Source organism: Micropterus dolomieu, linkage group LG10 (assembly GCF_021292245.1).
Source record: "Micropterus dolomieu isolate WLL.071019.BEF.003 ecotype Adirondacks linkage group LG10, ASM2129224v1, whole genome shotgun sequence".
Taxonomy (NCBI): Eukaryota; Metazoa; Chordata; class Actinopteri; order Centrarchiformes; family Centrarchidae; genus Micropterus; species Micropterus dolomieu.
This window is the reverse complement of record NC_060159.1, coordinates 15,588,191-15,608,653: the sequence shown is the minus strand read 5'-3', so window position 1 is coordinate 15,608,653 and position 20,463 is coordinate 15,588,191. Positions and strand designations below refer to the sequence as shown.

At 40.6% G+C, this 20,463-nt stretch overlaps 1 protein-coding gene across 1 annotated transcript in view; it reads left to right on the top strand.

The window, feature by feature from the left end:
- The window catches only part of sash1a (SAM and SH3 domain containing 1a), a 75,301-nt gene extending 55,540 nt beyond the window's left edge, over positions 1-19,761 (top strand). The window contains exons 10-17 of the mRNA XM_046060005.1: positions 5,214-5,346; positions 6,356-6,525; positions 6,768-6,977; positions 9,082-9,232; positions 9,642-9,770; positions 12,589-13,625; positions 15,972-16,103; positions 17,085-19,761. Of these exons, the coding sequence (XP_045915961.1) occupies positions 5,214-5,346; positions 6,356-6,525; positions 6,768-6,977; positions 9,082-9,232; positions 9,642-9,770; positions 12,589-13,625; positions 15,972-16,103; positions 17,085-17,345 (2,223 nt within the window). The 3' untranslated portion in view covers positions 17,346-19,761. The remainder of the gene's footprint in view (positions 1-5,213; positions 5,347-6,355; positions 6,526-6,767; positions 6,978-9,081; positions 9,233-9,641; positions 9,771-12,588; positions 13,626-15,971; positions 16,104-17,084) is intronic.
- The last annotated feature ends 702 nt before the right edge of the window (positions 19,762-20,463 follow it).

Below are 20,463 nucleotides of genomic sequence, written 5' to 3'. Positions count from 1 at the left end.
GTACAAAAATATCTAACATAGTATTTTCACTCAACTCCACATGATGTTACCACCATAAGAGTGTGAGGCTTTAGAAAGGATGAACAAAGACATACAGAGAAGCAGAGCCGAAGAAGTCTGGACTGTCTGATGTCAGGCTTGTCTGACGTTCTTTTGCTGACATGAAGTTACAAGCCCAGTGAAGCATTGACCTGTAACGTCAGCCACCCTCAACCTTTCCTGCCACTCACACGCACGCACACACACGCATCTATACATACGCAGAAAACCTTAGTAACGGTTGCTGTTTGGCCTGTTAGTCCACACAGAACCCATCTCCACCATCAGCCAACCTTTGCTCAAGCAACAACACATGGTGAATGCATCCACACTTACACACAAACATATACTTAATTGGAGATATAATGGCTGTAAATAAATCGTAATTCAATCATTTTTTCCCCCTTCTACCAACAAGTGATGCCTGACAAGCAATTCACTACTTGCACTTTCTCTGAGCATGTGTGCATACCATGCATGCGCGTGTGTGGGTTTGTTTGTGGCTGTAGGCAGGGCCCGGACCCTGATGAAATCACATTAATCCTCAGGGCCGATAAAGCTCTGTTGGTGGCAGTCCGGGAGGCCCCCAGGACGCTCGCCGCCCGGCCCAGCCAGGACCAAGCAGGGACCAAGAGCTGTAAGCTGCTTTCTCTGTGTCAGCCGCCACATGCCGCAACAAGACACAGCCAGCACTGGTGCTAGCAGGCAGTAGATGGCATGTACACAGGACCAAAAATCAAACAGTCATCTATAGAGGTAATGTAAGACTGCAAGGCAGAGACAGATCTGGAGCTGCATAATATTCTGTGTTCTTTAATTAAACACACTGTATCATACCACACTGATACTACTTGCTCAGTTAAGTGTCTTAACCCTCATGAACTACCTTAAAAACAAGACCCTCCTCTTGGCTCCAGAGCCTGTCTGGAGTGGATTTTCACCTGGTGCAACACTGACACCAGCAGGCAAAAATGAAGAACTGCATGCAAAAATCCCTTAAGGTGGACCGGTGTTGATCGTTGACTCAGTTTTGAACAGGCTCGATGCTTTGGAGAAAAAAAACTTATGCTGCGGCTGGTGCTGAAGTGATACCTCGTTGAACATAAAATTAATAAATACAGATTTGGTTTGAAGGAAATTATTTTGAGTTTCATCTTCATCAGTGCACTTTTGACGTAAGTGAAGGTGCTGTTCACTATTTCACCAAAAGAGGGAAAATTTCCTCCCAAAGTGGTCAGGAGAGGTCAGATGCTCAGTGGCAATGGCCTCAAGGCTCTACACACACACACACACACACACACACACACACACACACACACACACAGAGTCAGACAGCCACAGGGATGCCAGCCAAGCCGTATGTGATGGATGCTGTTTGAGATGTCTGCTTCAGCCAAGGCAAAGCATGTGTATCAGCACAACCTCAGAGTCACCCTACACACACCATCCCCACAGGGTGACTTGTGAGGAGCTGCTGGGTCAGCTGCGCAGTGATTAGTCAGTGAGATGACACATTTGGGTGTTTTGGGCAGGTCATGTGCAAGAAATGGTCAGCTCAGGACTCTAACAGAAGCTTTTATTTAATATGGATAGAGAAGAAGAAAAAAAGTAAGAATTAATTAATCGTTGAGTATGTTTTAGTATTAGCTGTTGCAATAAGACCCCAAAAAGAGGGAAATGCACAGAGCTAATTTGAGGCGATTCTTTCTCAATAGTTGTACATTCTTACCAGTTTACAGACTGTTGCTGAAGAGGCAGCCATATATGGCAAAGCTGACACAGTGTACATGACATGAACATAAACAGAAAATACATGTTTAGCTTTAGTGTTGCAGCGATCTAAAAATACACTCAGGGGAATACACAGCTTGTTTTTCAAGCTTACAGTAAAGCCTTAATGCATCTTTGTGTGTTTCTACAGGAATAAAAGACCTCAAGCACATCAAACTAATAACCAGAGGGACCACTTGGGGTTGAGACAGAGAGAGGGAGAGAGCAGATTAGATAAAATAGAGAAGATTGGAGACACAATAGCCAGATGAGAGAGACATAAGATAACAGGACCAGCTAGACACACCACAGGACCACAGCTTTGACAGGAGAGGTGACCTACAGGGGAGTTTGGGGCTCACACACACAGATAATATCAAAGCACTGGAACACACACAGAACATACACCGCTAGAAAAGAAGAAACAGGGTTTATATTAGCAATTTTTGTTCATAATATTGTGTTAAAATGTTATGTTGGTGCACTACTCCACACACTGTACACTGCACTTATACTGTACTGTATTGTCTGTACTGAACTGTCTCAAATAATCCCACAATGCACAGGAAAACTTTTACACAACATTATGTGCACACGCAATGCAACATGGTCAAAGTACCGTAAAGTCGATCTGTAAACTGTAATCAGTGTTTAAAATAGACAGTTTAGGGAACAATTTTATCATGTACCTTTGTTCTTTTTAATGTTAGCTAATGTTAAAACCTGCTAGCTAATGTTACATCTCTTGTTTCTTGCCTTAGTTTTTAGCAACATTGTGTTCCCACATGTCATAAATGAACTTGGTTAGGATTATTACTGATAGACATCATAGCAAAAACTACAAAAATAGGACCCAAGTTCTAATTTCTAACCAGAAATATCCTTTAACCTTTAAGTATGGTGTATATCTGTTGTCCTTTGTCTGTTCTGCATATTTCTCATTACAAGCGGTTAATGGATTGTATGGCAGGGAATAGTTGTCTTTTTTCTTTCCTTTCCTTATTTTATGTGGGATCAAATCAAAACAACCTAATTCAGCTACTCCTCCCATCTATGCCAGCAACAATGCAATGCCTTTGTCCTCTTTCATATTTGACACAGATTAGAGTACTCTGGCAAAGAAAATGCTTTTTTCCCCCCTCAGGGAGACATGGACTTAATGAAAACAGATCACAGGAGTGGAAATACAAAGTGTGTGCCAAGATTGAAAATATCAGGCAAAAACTTGAACAACAAAAACTGATTGCACTGAAATTGCGATTACAAGAACTAACTGGGAAAGGCATGGGAAAATCTTTGTGTTCTTTATCTCTGGCACTGTTGAGTAATTATTAGGAGTAAAACAACAAGAAGGCTGAATAAGATGTAAAACTGATCTTGGGAATCTATTATTTCAAGCTGTTGAGTCATATTTATCAGCATGACAGTGGAGCTTCTTCAAATGAGAAAATCCCTTCCCTGTTATCGGAAAAATGATTCACCAATCACACCACTTCTGGACAAAGATTAGGATATTTTGTTTTGATGTCAGCCAACGTCAAATCAGCATCTTGATAACGTCACAACAAATTTGAAGGGCAGAAGCTGCGTCCAAGTTACAGCTAAGATAAACAAGGATGAGAACAAGCCTTGTTACAAGAAAAGGAATTGAGCAGCACTAGCGGCCCTTGACCTCTTTTTGATGCTTTGGGTTTAGACATTGGCCAGATCTAGCAGTTTACTGTCTATAAGTTTTCATCATAGTGTTCTTTGGGAGAAGGGAGTGGGTCAAAACTTTAGAGGAACAACTGCCTTTCTCAATATCTTAACAGCTGCATGGTACACTCAACCATTTGACTCAATCCCTCATGTTTTCGTCATGTAATAATTACTCATGACAAAGCCGTAGAACACAGTACAACTTTCAAAATAAAAGCCCCAGTCACTGGACTTGAGACTTTCCTCAACAGAAAAACAAAATTGGTAACAAAATTAGTCAACACACACACACACACACACACACACACACACACACACACACACACACACACACACATTTTGATTTCTCACTGCTGTGCTCTTCCTGGGTCCAGTGTGTAGGGTGGAGTGCTTGTGCTTCATGCTGAGCTCATGGAGTGATGCAAGTCTCCCCGAGGCTGGCTCTTGGGGAAGTGTGAAAGTGTATAAAGACTCATCTACTGGCCTAATTTTTCTGTGCATGCAGTGGCTTTACCAGTGGCCTGGCCAGCCCTACAGTATGATGTTGTCCCTTGGAATATGTCATTAATGCACACACAGACATTAATGCAACATCTGTTCTTCATGGAGGTATCAACACTGTGACCCACATAATCTGGCATGAGTCATGGAGCCATTGGGATATAGACCACAGTGCCACCTAGTGGATAACTGAAACAAATAAATCACAGTACAGTATGCTGTATGTCGATGTTGCATGTTGATGGACATTGCTGCTTTATTACTAGAGACTAGTTTAATTTATAAGGAGACCTGTAAAGATTACATTTAAAGTTTAAACAAAAGTATTTTGATCCAGTTAGTACTAATTTATGCAAAATAATCAATTGGTAGGTAGGTAGATAGAGGGATGGAGAGAGATCTTATTGACACAGTACAAGTACAGTAAAACATTGTTTGGGGCAAGCATGTAGATGCCAATTAAGGGTAAAAACCATAAATGGTATATACACTTATAGACAGTAAGATGCAACATTTAAAAAAATCAGTCATCCATAGTTATCCAAGGAAGGTTAAAATCAAGGCAACTGCACTTGGTTGAAGATACTTGAAGACGTTTCTAGTATTCAGTATGTAATATGTAGCATGTAATATACCCCTTTTTAAGGTGTACTTAAATGATATCATTGCCTTCATAAGTTGATTTAATTCTTTTTGAAATAATCTGTTTAAACAGTAAACATTGTGGCATCTAGCATAAGTGTAAACCAATGAGCTAGTAGTTTTTCCTAGCAGTATAGGAAAAAAGTAAAAGATTTTTATTTATAATGTCATTAATTGTCGGACATTTTATTTGCCCATACTACTGCAGCTTGAGTTCCCTTAAGATGTACTGCTGATGGAAGTTCAAGTGAAAATATCAGTGAAGATCTTTCCTAAATAAATATTCCAGAATGTATATGTTTTTCACAATTAATAACATTGTTTTCCAATAAACATGGAGAAAAAAATACTGACAACCACACTGTCACTCCCCCCCCTTCCCCTTTCTTTTTTCCGCCATCTCCACCTCTGATCTTCATCTTTTCTGTGTTTCTATGGTTTCCCCCATATGTCAACCTCTTAACCACGCTTTTCCATCTCACACATACTATCATCTCTTAACTGCACAACATTTGCTTTGTATCCCCCCCCCCCCAAATGTCTTTTCATTATCTGTCTTTTAGTCCAGTCCGGATGGAGCCCCTGGCTCCCCTCAGTCCCCTCAGCCTGACACCGACTCTCTGGAGAAGCCGAAACTTAAGGCCGGAGGCTCGGTGGAAAGTCTGCGTAGTTCACTCAGCGGACAGAGCTCAATGAGTAAGACAAGAACCATTATTTTAGAAAAAGCGTGCCTGCTTTTATGACATTATGATATTTTAAAATGGTTTTTAGGTTGTTTTTTTGACATCTTGAATAAAAGGAAAAGAAAAATTAAGATTGTTTGTTGCTTCCACAAAACACAATTTAGCATCTGTGAAATCTACTATTCCAAGTCTTCTATTATTTCAAAACACTATCTCTTGGTGTTAATGTACACTTTGGCTGTTAGTGGACTCTAACACTAGATGGTGCTCGTAAGATTTGTTGCTTGCTGTTTTTTAAATGCACACATGACTTTTTTTGGAGCGATGGCCATGATGAGCAATTCTCTCTCTTGATCACACCCGGTCCCACCAGCTGCCTCATGTATTGTGATCTCAGAGTTTTTAAGTGTGTTTTGACCTCTCAGGTCCTCTTATCTAATTATAACTTCTGATTGCTTCAGCCTGTTGTTTCCGTGGATAAAATACCCTCCATCATTTCAAGCTCAGGGCGAACTGAGGACTTGGCCATCTTACAGCGATTTAAAGCCATAAAACATGTACACAAACACACAGGCAGACAGGCAAGCATACGGTAATGATTAGGTAGGAAGTCTTGCTTCTCCGATTCCCACATGCCGACAACAGCCTTCCCTCAGATACAGAAAGAATATGCAGCAACTCCAAGGATATGTAATAGAATTGTTTAAGACCCTGTTAAAGTTTTCCACTCACTGCAGACACAAAAATGTAGGAGAAAAAAAAGAGGTTGACAAAATAAAATCAATATAGTGTTTGAATAGTGTACCTATGACTTCAGATCTATCCTTGTAAAGCTACTTGTGAAATTCGAGCTATTATACAGTGACCGTGAAGATGTTTTGAAGAGAGCTTGATTCAGGATTTACTGCATTGATGTAGAGCATAAAGGAAACCTCCAGTTAATCAGTGCTTATTAAATGCCCTGATGGCTTTACAGAGAGTCCTTTTATAGCTTATATAAATCTGTGTGTGTGTGTCTCCAGGTGGTCAGACAGTGAGCACCACTGACTCATCAGCCAGTAACAGAGAAAGTGTGAAGTCAGAGGATGGTGATGATGAAGAGCCGCCTTATAGAGGACCGTTCTGTGGCCGAGCCAGAGTCCACACAGACTTCACCCCCAGCCCCTATGACACAGACTCCCTCAAACTGAAGGTAAATCACACTCTGGGACATGGAAATGATTGTGCCGATATTCACTTGTGCACGCAATTTGTGAATATGATTTATTAAAGACTTTTGCTATACCACAAAGTGCAACTAAAGTCCTCTATTGGCCAAAGAGCCGCTACATTAAATAAATTAGTTTACTTTTAGTAGTTCAGTTAAAGCTTCAATGTTAAAAATATAAATGCAAAAATCACAATGCCAAATTTCTTGTCATTGTGATTCTCCAGCGTGGCGATGTGATTGACATCATCAGTAAGCCACCCATGGGAACGTGGATGGGCCTGCTGAACAACAAAGTGGGCACCTTCAAGTTCATCTATGTGGACGTGCTGAGTGAAGAAGAGGAGAAGCCCAAAAGGCCCGTGAGGAGAAGGAGGAAGGGTCGACCACCAAAACCCACATCAGTGGAGGAGCTGCTGGAGCGCATCAACCTCAAGGTAGATTACCAGGCATGCCAGATTTGGTACAGTTTTGCCATGCGTTGAATACCAAATTCGATGGATTTAAAGCATCAGGTCAACACACATAGTGTCTATATAAATGTTGCAGAAATCAGAGAATTGTCCAGCCTGAGAAATCCCACCCATCTGGCACCTAAATTGGAGAAAACAAAGCTTAAGAAGTAAATGAAAATATTGTTTTAGCCAAATATCTTCAAAACACATTTGCAGACAAGCAGAGATAAATATAGTGTGGCCAATTACAGGCTGCACAGCTTAGGATGTTTGATCAGACACTGACGCATAAACATTAACACCCACATTCTCACAACCACGCCCCAACAAATAACTTGCATCTTTCATTGAAACCTACACAAGCTGTGAGCTTGATATCATCTCCTCCCTCTCAGGCAGCCAGCAGGCTTCACCTCCTGAAACAGAGAGAAATGCTTTGTGGGTTGGCTGTTTTATCTCTGACCAGCCTAATGGCCGTTAAAGATCCAGAGTACATTGTTTATGTTACAGCCCAGAGTCTGGGTGTTACAAGTGCATCAGAGTGCTCGTGTCCACTTAGTCACCACCACATTCCTGCAGTTAGATTAAACGTGTCATCAGACTACTTCTTCTTTGACTTTGTGGCATCCTGACGATGAAAAAGTAAAAATAAAGTAGACCCCAGTTTTCCTATTCAACCTAAATTCTCTTTTCAAACAGCATTTGAGTTAAATTATTCAGCTTGTGTCGACATAAGTGGTCTTTACATTTCCTAGATATTGAACCAATTTGAGAACCAATGCTCTAGATGACACAGTATTTTACTTGTTTGTCAAGGGGGATTTCAGGAATTTATATAAAGCTTTAAGCATAAGTTTTAATGCTTAAGAGTTCCTCTTAAGCATGGCACACTTTTCTTATCTGCAGTGAAGATATTTCCTTTTCTCAGTTCCCTTTCAGTCTTTTGCAATGTATAGCTATATAACTACTATATGAATTATGATTGAGCTGTCATAGATCAAAAGAGTGAGAATGTTGTTGTTGTGTACTTTTAGAAATGCTAAGTAACGTTTGGTTATACTGAATATTTTAGACACAAATCAACAGGCCTTCTCTCTAACCCTAAAGTGCTTATCTCCACATCCCTGTAACTTTTTAGCCCGATGGATTCTTTTCCAAATAATCTTTGGATTTGGAATGTGTTTGGTTTTCGACTGGCAAAATAAAAAAGACAAAAGATACTGAGCGTGAGAGGTCTCGGCTGCCTGTGCTTGTGTTAGTTGGTGGTCCTTTGTTTAGTCCTGCATCATCCAACAGAAATAGAACGGAGACACGCTGTTCTCCTCTGTGGACTCCACCATTGTAATTGACGGTCTCGCTGGTGACACACAGTCTGTGTATTCATCTAACAAAATGTGTGGGTCACACAAAACGTAGGGATAAGTAACATTCAAAGTGGAAGCAGTTATGGCTGCGTTGAATGATAGTGTCAGCTAACTGTGCACTCACGCAGGGCGTATCTAGATTTTCATAGATATCTGTACCCTAATGCAGTGGTTTGGGAGACATGCTTTGGTTTTGTTGTTGCTGTTGCTGCATATAACTTTGTCATCTGGGGTTGAAGAGCACTGTAATCGTCTCCACCTTCAGTTCTCGTTGTTCCCACGTTGCGTTGGCGCCGGGTTTCCCTTTCAAGTCCTCTTTGCCATTTTGGTCACAGCTATAATAGCTCGGGACTGTGGCCGTACACTCCACATTGTCACTTGATCGGTACAGCTAACTTGCTAATGTTGCAAGTTAGCTGTATGAAGTGCTAACTCACTTTTATGCATGACAAAGTTTGTGCTATAGTGTTGACCGTTGAGACAGCGATAACTGAATTAGCCAAGGCTTAAAGTGACTATTGGCCATTTAAAAATCAAAATAGCAGTTTAGATTTTGCTCACCAGTATATAAAAATAAACAATATGGATGGGAAATTATGTATGTACTCTATGTATGTACTTTTACTATTTTTTATTTATTTTATTTTTTTTAGTCTAGACACACTCCTTCTTAGCTCCTCAAAACAAACTTTAAACTAAGACCTTACTTTTCTGTTATCCAGGAGCACATGCCCACTTTCCTGTTCAACGGCTACGAGGATCTGGACACGTTCAAGTTGCTGGAAGAGGAGGACCTGGATGAGCTGAACATCAGAGATCCTCAGCACAGAGCCGTACTTCTCACCGCTGTAGAGCTGCTACAGGAGTACGACAGTAAGTAGACTGGAATTAAGATCCTGGTGTTCACTGAGAATTCTCACCAAAATCTACTCAGCTTCCCTTGAAAAAGGTTTTGCAGGAACCTGGGACTTAAGGCATGGTTGTGTCCATCAGCGCCTGTGTGTTCGCATACTGAAGACTATCATATGTACTTAAATAAATCACCTTCTCCAAACCTCGGTACACAGTTGTCATCCCTAAATACTAAAGTACATACTTTATATAGTCATATTTGAATAATCATTTTAAATCACGGGAAGGGGAACCCCTGTGGATTTGGGGGTCTCTTCACTGTCGCTATCTAATAAGGCGTAAAATGCCCAAAGAATAACTTCGAAATAATGGAAAAGCAAACTCTAAATTGTATGATATTCCCATTTTCCCTGTGTCTTTGTACTTTCAGGCAGCAGTGATCCAGAGCGCAGCGGCCTGTCGGGCTCCCAAGAGAAACTGCTGTCTGAGGGACAGGGCATGGTGGGAGACTCCCCACGTGACTCCGGGTGCTACGAGAGCAGTGAGAACCTAGAGAATGGTAATGATAGCTTTGTGTAGTCTAGACAACCATTACCAAAGGTCCACTGGGAATTTAGCCTTGCTAAGACCAAATCACGGTCTACCCTAGCCCTACTGTAGTGCCACATTGACACCTTTGCCTTTTTCCTCTATGGGCTTCCACCCCTGCTCCATCTCTTTCCATGCTTCTGCAACACCTCGCCCATCTCACTCCTCTGGACCAGCGCCTGCCAATCAAACAGCTCCCTTTGCTGCCATATCTGCTCCTAGATCGTACTGCGCCTACCTTTACACCTTTTAGTATGAGAGAGAAAATACCCCTTATCACCTCACTTTCCTGTCAGTCCACTTTCTCACCACTCTTTCCATCTTATAGGCATTCTGTATCGTCAGTGCCAAAGTCCAGTTGTAACTGAGAGGAAGCCAGGTCCAAGACCAGTAAGCCTAGTCCACCCCACAATGTTGGGGGCACAGAGGGAGCGATCCTCCCCAATGCACAGAACTGTTCTGCTGAGAACAAACTCACTTCCCAGTCATGGACTCAGATTCCCTGCTCTTCCAACTGTGGATGCGAGGCTGATAGAAGGATACCGGGAGGATGATTGTGGGATCAGAGAGTATTTCTTTTAAGTGTTTTAAATATGGCAAAAGAGTTTGGCAACTCAATATATGGCTGTTTTTTGCAGTTGTGATTCTACAGGCTGACATGGTTTTTAAAAAAATGTACCAGTCTGGGAACAGATCACAGCTGCCATTACAATCTCTTGTCCTCATACCATTTCGACTTGTCACTTTCGTTGTGTTAATAGTGACTATGATACACAAAGAATCATACAGTATGTGCCTAAAAAAAGATGTTGATGAAAATAGTTTGACGTTGGAATGCATAGATTATAAGAGAGTTCTGATTTTAGAAGTTTACTGAGGTCTTATTTGTGAGATTTCTTTTTGGTTTATTTTTTGAAACTGCTCTATCCTCCTGCATAAGACTGTATGCTTTCTTTCTTCCACACAGAACATTCTTTTTAACAGCTCCATAACTCATAAATCACTGCTTTGTCAAACCTTGTTTTCTCTCTATATCTGTTGGGTTCCAGTGTAAGTGCTGGGTTTCCCTTTTATGTGTGTATGTGTTATTCAGGTTCAACAGTAAAGCGTGCAATCTGCCACAATAGAGATTTGAGTTGTGGAATAAAAGCACCTTCTTTCAATTAAAAAAAGGACTCTGGTGCTGCTTTGCTTGATTTTTATGTTTTGTCTTTTTTTCCTGTCGGTTTTTCCTGCCATGCCACTAAACTCTGTTCAACTAGCTGCATAACATTTAATAAGCATTCTGCATTTCTTCTTGCAGTTTCAGGGTTCCGCAGTTCTCCTACCTGTACAAATTCACAAAATCATGAATATATTAAAGTATATTAATTTGGGTTTTTGAATATTTATTAGTCTAGAGAATTGGCAAATCATTTGATTTGAATAATTGAAGGTCATTAAAATGGATTACGCAGACTATGTCTTTCAAACTTTCAAGTCACTGTAGAACCCTGAATGTATGCTCTCTAATCAAAAGACCTTTCTTTAAAATTTACGTGTCTGATCAGTTTTCCTGTAACTAGGCGTAGTAATTCTCCCTCATATAATCAAATGACTTATGCAATCTATCGATATGTGGTGATGTATCAGTCAGTTAAGTAAAAGACTGGTAATGGTGACCTTCACTCAGTGATTCGCATAATGCAAAAAAAGAAATCAATGACACACAAGGTTTGATGCCATTTTTATTTATTTGAAAAGGCCACATTTCATGCATCTTTAATCAGTCTAATATTACTCATTACTCATATTTTAGATAAACAGTGAATTGATGTTTTATTATATATCAGTTTCCTAAGTTTATTGCCACAGTGTTCTTACTACATTTCAGTGCATAAAATACATCATAGTAGACATAATTTTAACATGTTACTTGCCGCTGATTATGTTGCTAAAAAATCCAATTGCAACAGAAGTCACAGACAATTTTGAAATTATTTGTTTTATTTGACAGCAGACTGCTCTGATTTCATGTCTAAAAATTAACAAAGTAAATATAGTATTTCTTGGAACTGTCATATGATTTAATTTATTATAATCCCTTGTACAAAATTGGCTGTAGCATACCAATATACATAACTTTTTTTTGGCATTTCTGGGAACTGTTGTATATTTCATGACATTTCATCCCACTATTTAAACTCTTTGGCAAGTCACACCATGTGGCACCCATCCATTTCATCCATCCATCCATTTTGCTCTGTAAGCTAAAGGATAGATGGTAAGTTGCTTCAGCCTTTTGTTCCAATGTTTCTGAACTAACCCGTTCATATATCTTTATTTTGGGATTGCTACTATGACAACAACAAATCAGCCAGTTTGGTCATGAGTCAAAGAGCTTATCTTACCACTCCTTCATAAAGCTTTATCTCTTTTTGACTGTGGTTTTACTTAAACAATGACAATGTTGTATTTATATGAGTAGATTTATTTTTTCAGATGACCTAATTGGTGAAAAAATTTGTGCTGTGAACATGTTTTCCAATGATGCAAACATACGTGAGCCAGATTGTGAGCTATGTCATAGATATTTTCCTCTCCTTCTCCATAGCAATTATGTTCACCTTTGGATCAGATTTTTATACTAACTGAGGCATGTTTGTAGAAATCTGAGGAGTGACATATTCTCTGTAAAGCAGTTTTACAAAAGAGGGGAAACTCCTTAAAAAGTCAAGGAATTTGGTCACCCTTGGGTGAAAGTGTCTACATCTCATCACTAAGAGAGGATAAATGTTTTCATTTTGCAGGTAAGAGCAGAAAGGCTTCTCGTTCCAGTCGTTCTTCAGCAGGCCTCCAGTCTCCAGACTACCCCACCCTGCCCATGACCCTTTCAACAGAAGCTCTGCAGCAGAACAGCAAGAACCAGCGCTCAAAGTTCCCAAAAAGCTTCTTCATCAAACCCTCCCTGAAGGCCTTTAATCTGCTAGGACTGCGCAAAGCCCAGAGACAGTCCCCAATCCTGGCTAGCCGCAGTTGTGAGGACCTGGATGGACCCCCACAACCTACTGGACCCTGGAAACGCTCCCACTCTCTGGGTGATCTGCAATGGGAGCAGAGCTTTGAGCAGAAGGATCTGGGTATGGAGCTTAAACTCACCAAGGAAGGACCCAAATCAGGCAACAGTAGCCCCACCAAGGTCTGTAGAGATGAGGGTTCCCCAGCTCGGAAAAGGACTCCAACAGTGAGCCCAAAAGGTAGGGCCGACAGACCACCTGTGCCCTCCCAGCTGCCTCTCCACCCTCCTTGTCGCACATCCCACTATCCCTACCCTGCAGAACCTCTCTCCAGTCCTACTCCAAGTCCCCCTGAGTCTAATGTGAGTGGGGACAGGGTCACCTGGACTCACCCCAAAAAGCCCCCAGTCCCTCCTCCTGTTCCTGCTAAGAAGTCTAGGGAAAGACTAGCTAACGGCCTACGTCACCCCCCGCTCTCCCTACCCTCCTCACCCTCTCCCACTCCCTCCCCTACTCACTCCCTCACACGTTCTCACCCCAGTAGCCCTATAATCCGCGGCAGCAGCCACAGCCCCAGTGCCCCTGCTCTGCCTGCCAAGACCCCAAGCACCCCCACCAGCCCCTGTGCCACCTCATCCGCCTTGTCCATGGGCGAGGAGTCAGGCACCCCATCAGCAGTGCAGCCTCCATGGTTATCAGATCTGGGGGGCAAGGTGGCTGTTGCAAGGAAGGTTTCCTATGCCAAGATGAGTCCTGACCTGCTCACCCTCCTGGAACAACGGCTGGAGTCTGAGGGCATCGATCTTACGGAGGAGCCCTACTCTGACAAGGTTAGCAAAGCATCATTAATCTAAACATGAGACGAGAAAGATGACCTCACAATTTAGATTTATATTTTAAACAGATAGAGGCAATATGACATCCCATTGAAAGTACAAAAACTTTGATTCCTTCAGTAATTGATCATTCTGACTTTTTTTACATGCTTATGTAAGTCACTAAAAAGAAACGTACACACTAAGGAACAGAGATGAGGTGAGGAATTCTTTTAAAAACCACATCTTATCCCATACAACAAAAACATGTGAAGTCATATTTGCTAATGTGAAATTGGGCCTCCAATATTCCTCGGGGCTATACTGGCGTCAGGCTTTTTAGTTTAGCATTGTAACATGCCTAACTTGACTCACTCATAATTTCACTGCCGCTTGTATCTAAATTACTCTGTGTTAAGGCCAACAACATGAGCAGCTTGCTTTGGAACTCATTTAGTTTAAAAATAGAGAATAATAGTGATTCTTTTTGTGTGCAGATGCCTTTCTGTGTGTGTGTGTGTGTGTGTGTGTGTGTGTGTGCACAATAATAAAATATGCTGCCTGGAGCTGAGGGAAATACTGTGGGCTGTGTTTCAGTGTGATGCGGTTCAGACTGTTAAGTTTATGGGCTGAATCTTACTGAAGGCAGACAGGGTTATAAAACCCTGTCCCACTCGCCAGACCCCAGGCTGGGCCCCTTTTAACATGGCGGAGCCCCCGACACTGGCAGGAAAACAACACGCACACAAACACACAGAGGTATCAAGCGATGAGGTGAGAAATAGTATGTTAGACCACAGCACAGCTCTGCTGGATTCCTATTAGTTGGAAGTGGATTGGCAGAGACATGAGAGGCACACTGCTGCTGTAGTAGCAACATGTAGGGTTTGAGCCTGCAGAGGCATAAATGCAGTCACAGATGGCAAAGGTCATATAGGTCAAAATGTTGAAGGGTGTGAGAAGTAATTTTTGCCTTGGTGTCAAACATCAGTGCCTGTAGCAGTGAGTATCTAAAACAGTCGAGTATAAATAGTCAATAATCAAATGCTTGGTTTTAATCTTTTTTAATTAGTCAATATATTTGCTGATATAAATAAGAAAAGGAAAAAAAGATAAGAAAACCTTTATTTGTCCCACAGTGGGGAAATTGCAGTTTGCAACAGCAAAGATAAGAGCAGAGATAGATAAGTGTACAAAGTAGCATAAACAAGTGTAAGAACAACAAGAAAGTACCGTTCTTACAGTAAATAAAAACAAAGTTACTGTACATTAAATAAGACTAAAAATAAGGACTTTTTAAAAAGTTTTATTTAGGAAAAGTTGTTGTAAGGTAAAGCTTAAGACAACATTGAGGAGTGGTTATTAAATGTTTAGATTCCTAAAACAAAACTGTCAAAGAAAAAAACGATTGTGGTAAATGTACCTAATGTAAGATAAATTGGCACGTGTATTATGACATTTCAAACAATGTCCAGCCCTGCGCATAGTCAGAGAGAATAAAATCAAATTGTACGTCTTGAAGCTTGCTCATTGTTGGATGCCCAAAGGCATCTGGCCCCATATAATCCAGATAGCGCGAAGAGTACTCTCCATACCTCTCCGGAGAGATCAGTTCCTCCGTCCACCCACCCTTTCATCGTCAAAAGACCTCCGGTTCAGTTTGGCCAACCAAAACCAGGCCTTGCTGGAAACCTGCCATCGCTCCAGGTGTCTACACAAAGAGAGACGGAACAAGAAAACATGCTCAAAAAGTTCAGCAGAGTTTCCTGCCCTGCTTTATCCCTCGCATAGTCACTGCCGAGAAAACTCTTTTAAGTTCTTTCCTTTTCTCTCACCCTAATCTGATTCTTTTCACTTGTATTGAGGCAAAACAAGATAAAACTAAATATTAATAGCAGAAATAAACATGACCGACAAAACAAGATCCAGCATGTACTTTCAGTGTAAGTGAAAATAGGGATTAGGTTATTGTTGAGTACTGTATGGGAGCCAGAACAAAATACTTACCAGAGTTCAATTATACGGTCTATATTCTATTGTTTTGTCTTCATATTTTCCCTTTAAGATTCCCTTTAATTCCCTAATGACTGGAATAAGTCAAAATGCTCCTTTATGTCACCCCACTTCATGTTTTCCATTAGCTTCTCTGTGGTTGTCCATGCACTGCTCTCGGACACATTCAGATGTCTGACATATTGTCCTCTTCTCTGAAATCATTGATTTGTGTTCATTTTTGTGTTTTATAATTCCTCTCTCAATTTAGTCATGTGTAAAGTCAATAAAACCAATATTGTTGTGATACATTCATGCCAATAAAGCTAATTTGAATTTCAAGTCTCTCTCTCCCCTTCTCTCCTCCAGCATGGCCGGTGTGGCATCCCCCAACCGCTGGTGCAGCGTTACTCAGAGGACTTGGATCAGCCTGTCAAAGAGGTGGCCTCCATAATGGACCAGTTCCGAGTCAAAGAGCTCCGTAAACAACACCGTATGGCTGTAAGGCAATAACACTGATCTTCCTGAGAACTTCATAAGAATGGAGACAATGCTGGGAACAAGTTTTAGAGTTATTCATGCTTAGTGGGGCTTTCCTAGAAAGTAACAATACGGCCTGGAAAATAGGCCAGTTGTGAATTTTCTTGTATCAAAGGCTGGCACCCTTACTGTGGAGCAGTGATTATTGTGCTTGCCTAAATATCTAACAAGCTGGGTAAATGCAGAGAGAGATTTTTTTTTAAAAGCAGTTGTCGATGTATTATTGTTGTAAGCAGCGTAAAAGTGACTTAAAGGTGACCTATTACACAGCATTTCCAGCCCTAAATTGTAGTTCTGTGACTCCTGTATGGTAGCTCAAAAAAATTCTTTTCTTACACTGGCCCTTCATGCAGGCCTCTGAAATGGGGGCCTGCATTAAGGGCCACCAAAAAAGCACTTTCTTGGCTACATATTGAACAACTTAAACTTCAAATGACCAGCGTGTCATCCTGTACTGAACGGTATAGATAGACTGAGCATAGTGGCTGCCAGGAGGGTGGGGCTGCGCGCAAATGACCATATATGGAAAACGGACTCCGTATGACATCACATGGAGCCAAGAGTAGAAAAACTATTGAAAGGAGCTTTCAGAACAGTCTGAGGTTTTGGCTCACAGGGATTTCTTTTAAATACGTTTACCTCACTATTTAGAGCTTTGGCCATGTTTAACATGAACAACCGACATTGTAACATAATAGAAATGACAGAAAATACGGAAAAGCATACTAGGTCACTTTTAAGACATAATAAAGTCTATCTTCTCCCTGTAACTTTACATGATGTGGCAAAAAAGGCTGGCATTCAGGAACACAACTTGCATTGCCAAAGTTGCCTGAAAAATTTTGAACTTCTACTGATTTGTCAGCTCAGATTTCTCTGCATATTCAGCAATGTGACATCATCAGAGTAGCTACTGTAACCAATGGCTTTTTTCCCTCTCAGATACCTTCAGGAGGTTTGACAGAGATGTGCCGGAAGCCTCTGCCCTCGGGTCACATCAGCACAGTCTCTGATTGGCTCACCTCCATCGGCCTGCCCATGTACACCACATCTCTGGCGGCGGCGGGAATTGACAAGCTGAGCCATGTAGGCTTGTTAACAGAGAGCAGTGTGTGGGAGGCAGGGGTGCGGGATGAAAGACATGCCCGCCGACTGGTTAGCGAGGCACGATTGGTCAGCGCGCACAGAGAGGTGCAGTCCTAACCATGTTGGTGGAGTCATGTAAAATAACCGGTATCAACTCACTGGTCAGTACCATCTCATTTAAACATGGTCAGTAGGTGACCAAGGCAAATTGGCCACAGGACACGACGACCACAGCACTACAGTACTTCCTGTCTCGCACGTGTCAAAAGACTCATAGTGAGCCACCCTGCTCCCTGATTTTCTCTCTTAATAACGCTGTCTTTTCTCAAATGTTTACGCCATTGAAGAGTACTACAGCGAGGACAAGATATCAATTGCCTTTAAAAAAAAAATAAAATAAAAAATGACTGTACACTCACTCTGTGGGATGGCTTCCATTCTGAAGACACATGCGAAGTCTAAAAATAAAGACTTGGATCTGCCTTGAAGGAAGATTGCACACTCTTTTGTAGGATGGATGTTTTTTAAATACAGAAAAGACAGTTTCTTCCTGCATATTTCATAAGTGCTTCATTTTCATCTTTTGTGGCAAGGCAACATTTATTTGAGGGTCTTTTAAGGAAATAGCTCGGCCAAAGCGATTCACTTCTCATTCAGCGTTTCATTCCCTCTAATAGGTTCATAATGACGATGAAAGAATTCACTTAATATCTGGACTTTTAATTAACTAAATACATACACCAAACTATGAGTAACTGGTGGTTTTGAGATGGCTTATTTTGTATCATGTTTCTGTATTATAGCATAACACATATCTGAAATATAAAATGATTAATATGTTAAAATTTGTGTTTGCCTTTTGAATGTTGCAGCCTTATTTTTGGGGCCAGCTCTCAGTCATTGCTAAGCTGAAACAGCTGACATCACACCTTTTTATTTCATATTATACAGTGTGTCCTGTTTCACTGCATATGCTGGATGCACGCCCTGCTCCGATATGAATGAGTCTTACAGAAAGCTCTGTTTTACTCCAGTAATCACAATCTGCTTTCACAGCAACAATACATTCCCTGTGTATCCAAGCACATATTAAGTTGCCTTATCATGAAATAGAACATATGTATAGTATTAACTATACCATGACTGAGGCTAAAGTGTGCTGACGGTGCAAGCCTTTTTGTTCTGAATGTGTCTAAGTCTGAGAAAGAGTAGAGATTTTATGAACACACATTCCACCAGATCATTTCAGTGGTGCACATGGATGTGGACCGCGAAAAACATGCCTCTGATGGATTGTGTTGTGGAGCTCAGATGATAAACCACAAAACCACATGTTTAACATCCCAACTCATTCACTGTACATGTTCCATACAGTGGGTTGTGGGACTAGGGAGGAAGGAGAAAATAAAAATGTTCCAAAGACCCAGCTGACATCTGGGTTGTCATATTTGGAATTTATGGAACTGTCTACACTTTGGTTACAGAGTTGAGGATTTTGATTTATAGTTTGATAATACGCTGTTTGGGACTTTTAAATCATAGTCTATCGTAGCTATAATCAATGCTGGTCTGAAATTCTTAAATGGACTTTTGCCAAACACACTGAGAATAGATAGTATGAACAGTTATATCAGGTGATAGCAGACCTCCAAGGTCAGCATACACTATGACACTAAATAAGTCTTGCAAATCAGGGAAACACTGCATAGGGTCAGCCTGTTACAAAAACTATGGGCCAAAAAGTGAACTGAAAATAAGCAGGAGTTCTGTCTTTCGTAGAAGACTTATTCCATGGATTTCATATTTAAAAAGTGTTATTGAAAATCAAGAATTAGAGGATTTTTTTTTTGTGCGGTCGGCATTTTATAGATAGACGTTTGATGCCTTTTTTCTCTTCAATCAAAGTGGTGCTCTGAGAATGCGAGGATGGGGGTCGGTATTAACAAAAATTAAAAGACTCATTTAGTGTTTTGTAAAGAATGAAAATACTGACACTGTAAATGCACTTTAGAGGGTAAATCTAGCTGTCCAATAGGCAAAATTGGCTACATTTTGTTCACGAGTCTATAAGGACATTTGTTGTCAGGTATTATAAAGGGTTTCAATGGGTTATGCTGGTATTTTATTTTAGTATTGAGTTCCCAGTGCCAAGTTTAATAACCATTCACGGGTTAACCTATTCCAGTTATTCGCTTCACAACAATAAATTCTTAATTACATATATGAAATGCTTAGCAGAAGTTGCACATTCTGTATATGTAATTGATATTTAAATAACTTATTTTAGCTTTTTTTCATATCAACTGTAATTAGCTGTACTATATCAATAGCAATACCTTCCTGCATAATGCATATTGCTTTAGCCAGTGAGGAACTACAGTATGTATTGTAAAATATGTGTACAAATTATTTTATTTGGTTTTCATCTACCTAATGATTGTCCATACAGATTTGCTTGTGTATTGAAACAACAAAAGTAATGTCCATAGCTATTTGTCATTCTGAAATATAATAAAAACTGTTTCTTGCCATACACTGGCCATCTGATTGTCGCTATGCACTTACACACACACATACACGCACACACAGTCATGGAAAGATGTGGGTGTGGCCCACTGGCTCTCTTCATCAATGTGGTTAGCTGTGACATTGGCCTGATGATAACTTTCTTAATAACATTTTGAAATTAAAAATGAGAAAGTGTGGATGGGGAAACAAAAGGAATAAAAACACGACTTGTCAAACATGTCATTATTTTTATTTATAAGAAGCTTGATATTCATTTTCTAGGGCTTGGTCAAAAGGAAAAATAGAAGAATTCTTTGACCTTATTGGGATGTGTACCCAACAGTATCTCTGAACAACAACTGTACGTATTATACTGTCAAAGGTTCGGTTGCCAGTTGGAGCTCTGAAACCAAGGAACTTTAAAACGTTGTCTTGTTGTGTCTTACTTGAAATGCCTCATTTAGAAAACTATACACATCTGCTCAGGACCAAGACAGCAGAGTTCGGCTGCCTGTCTGGCTCTTGTTGCAGTGTAGCTGTTGCTATTACTATTATTTTACTTCCATAACTTCTATCTGTGTTTGGCCTTAGTACGTCTTTGTTTGCTAGTTGCTAGTACTTTTTAAAAACATTTTTAAAAATGGAACTACTGTATAATATTTTTCCTATCTACAGCTGTAATAAGCAGTTAGCTTCCAGTTCACGACTCTGTCTTCCACAGATACAA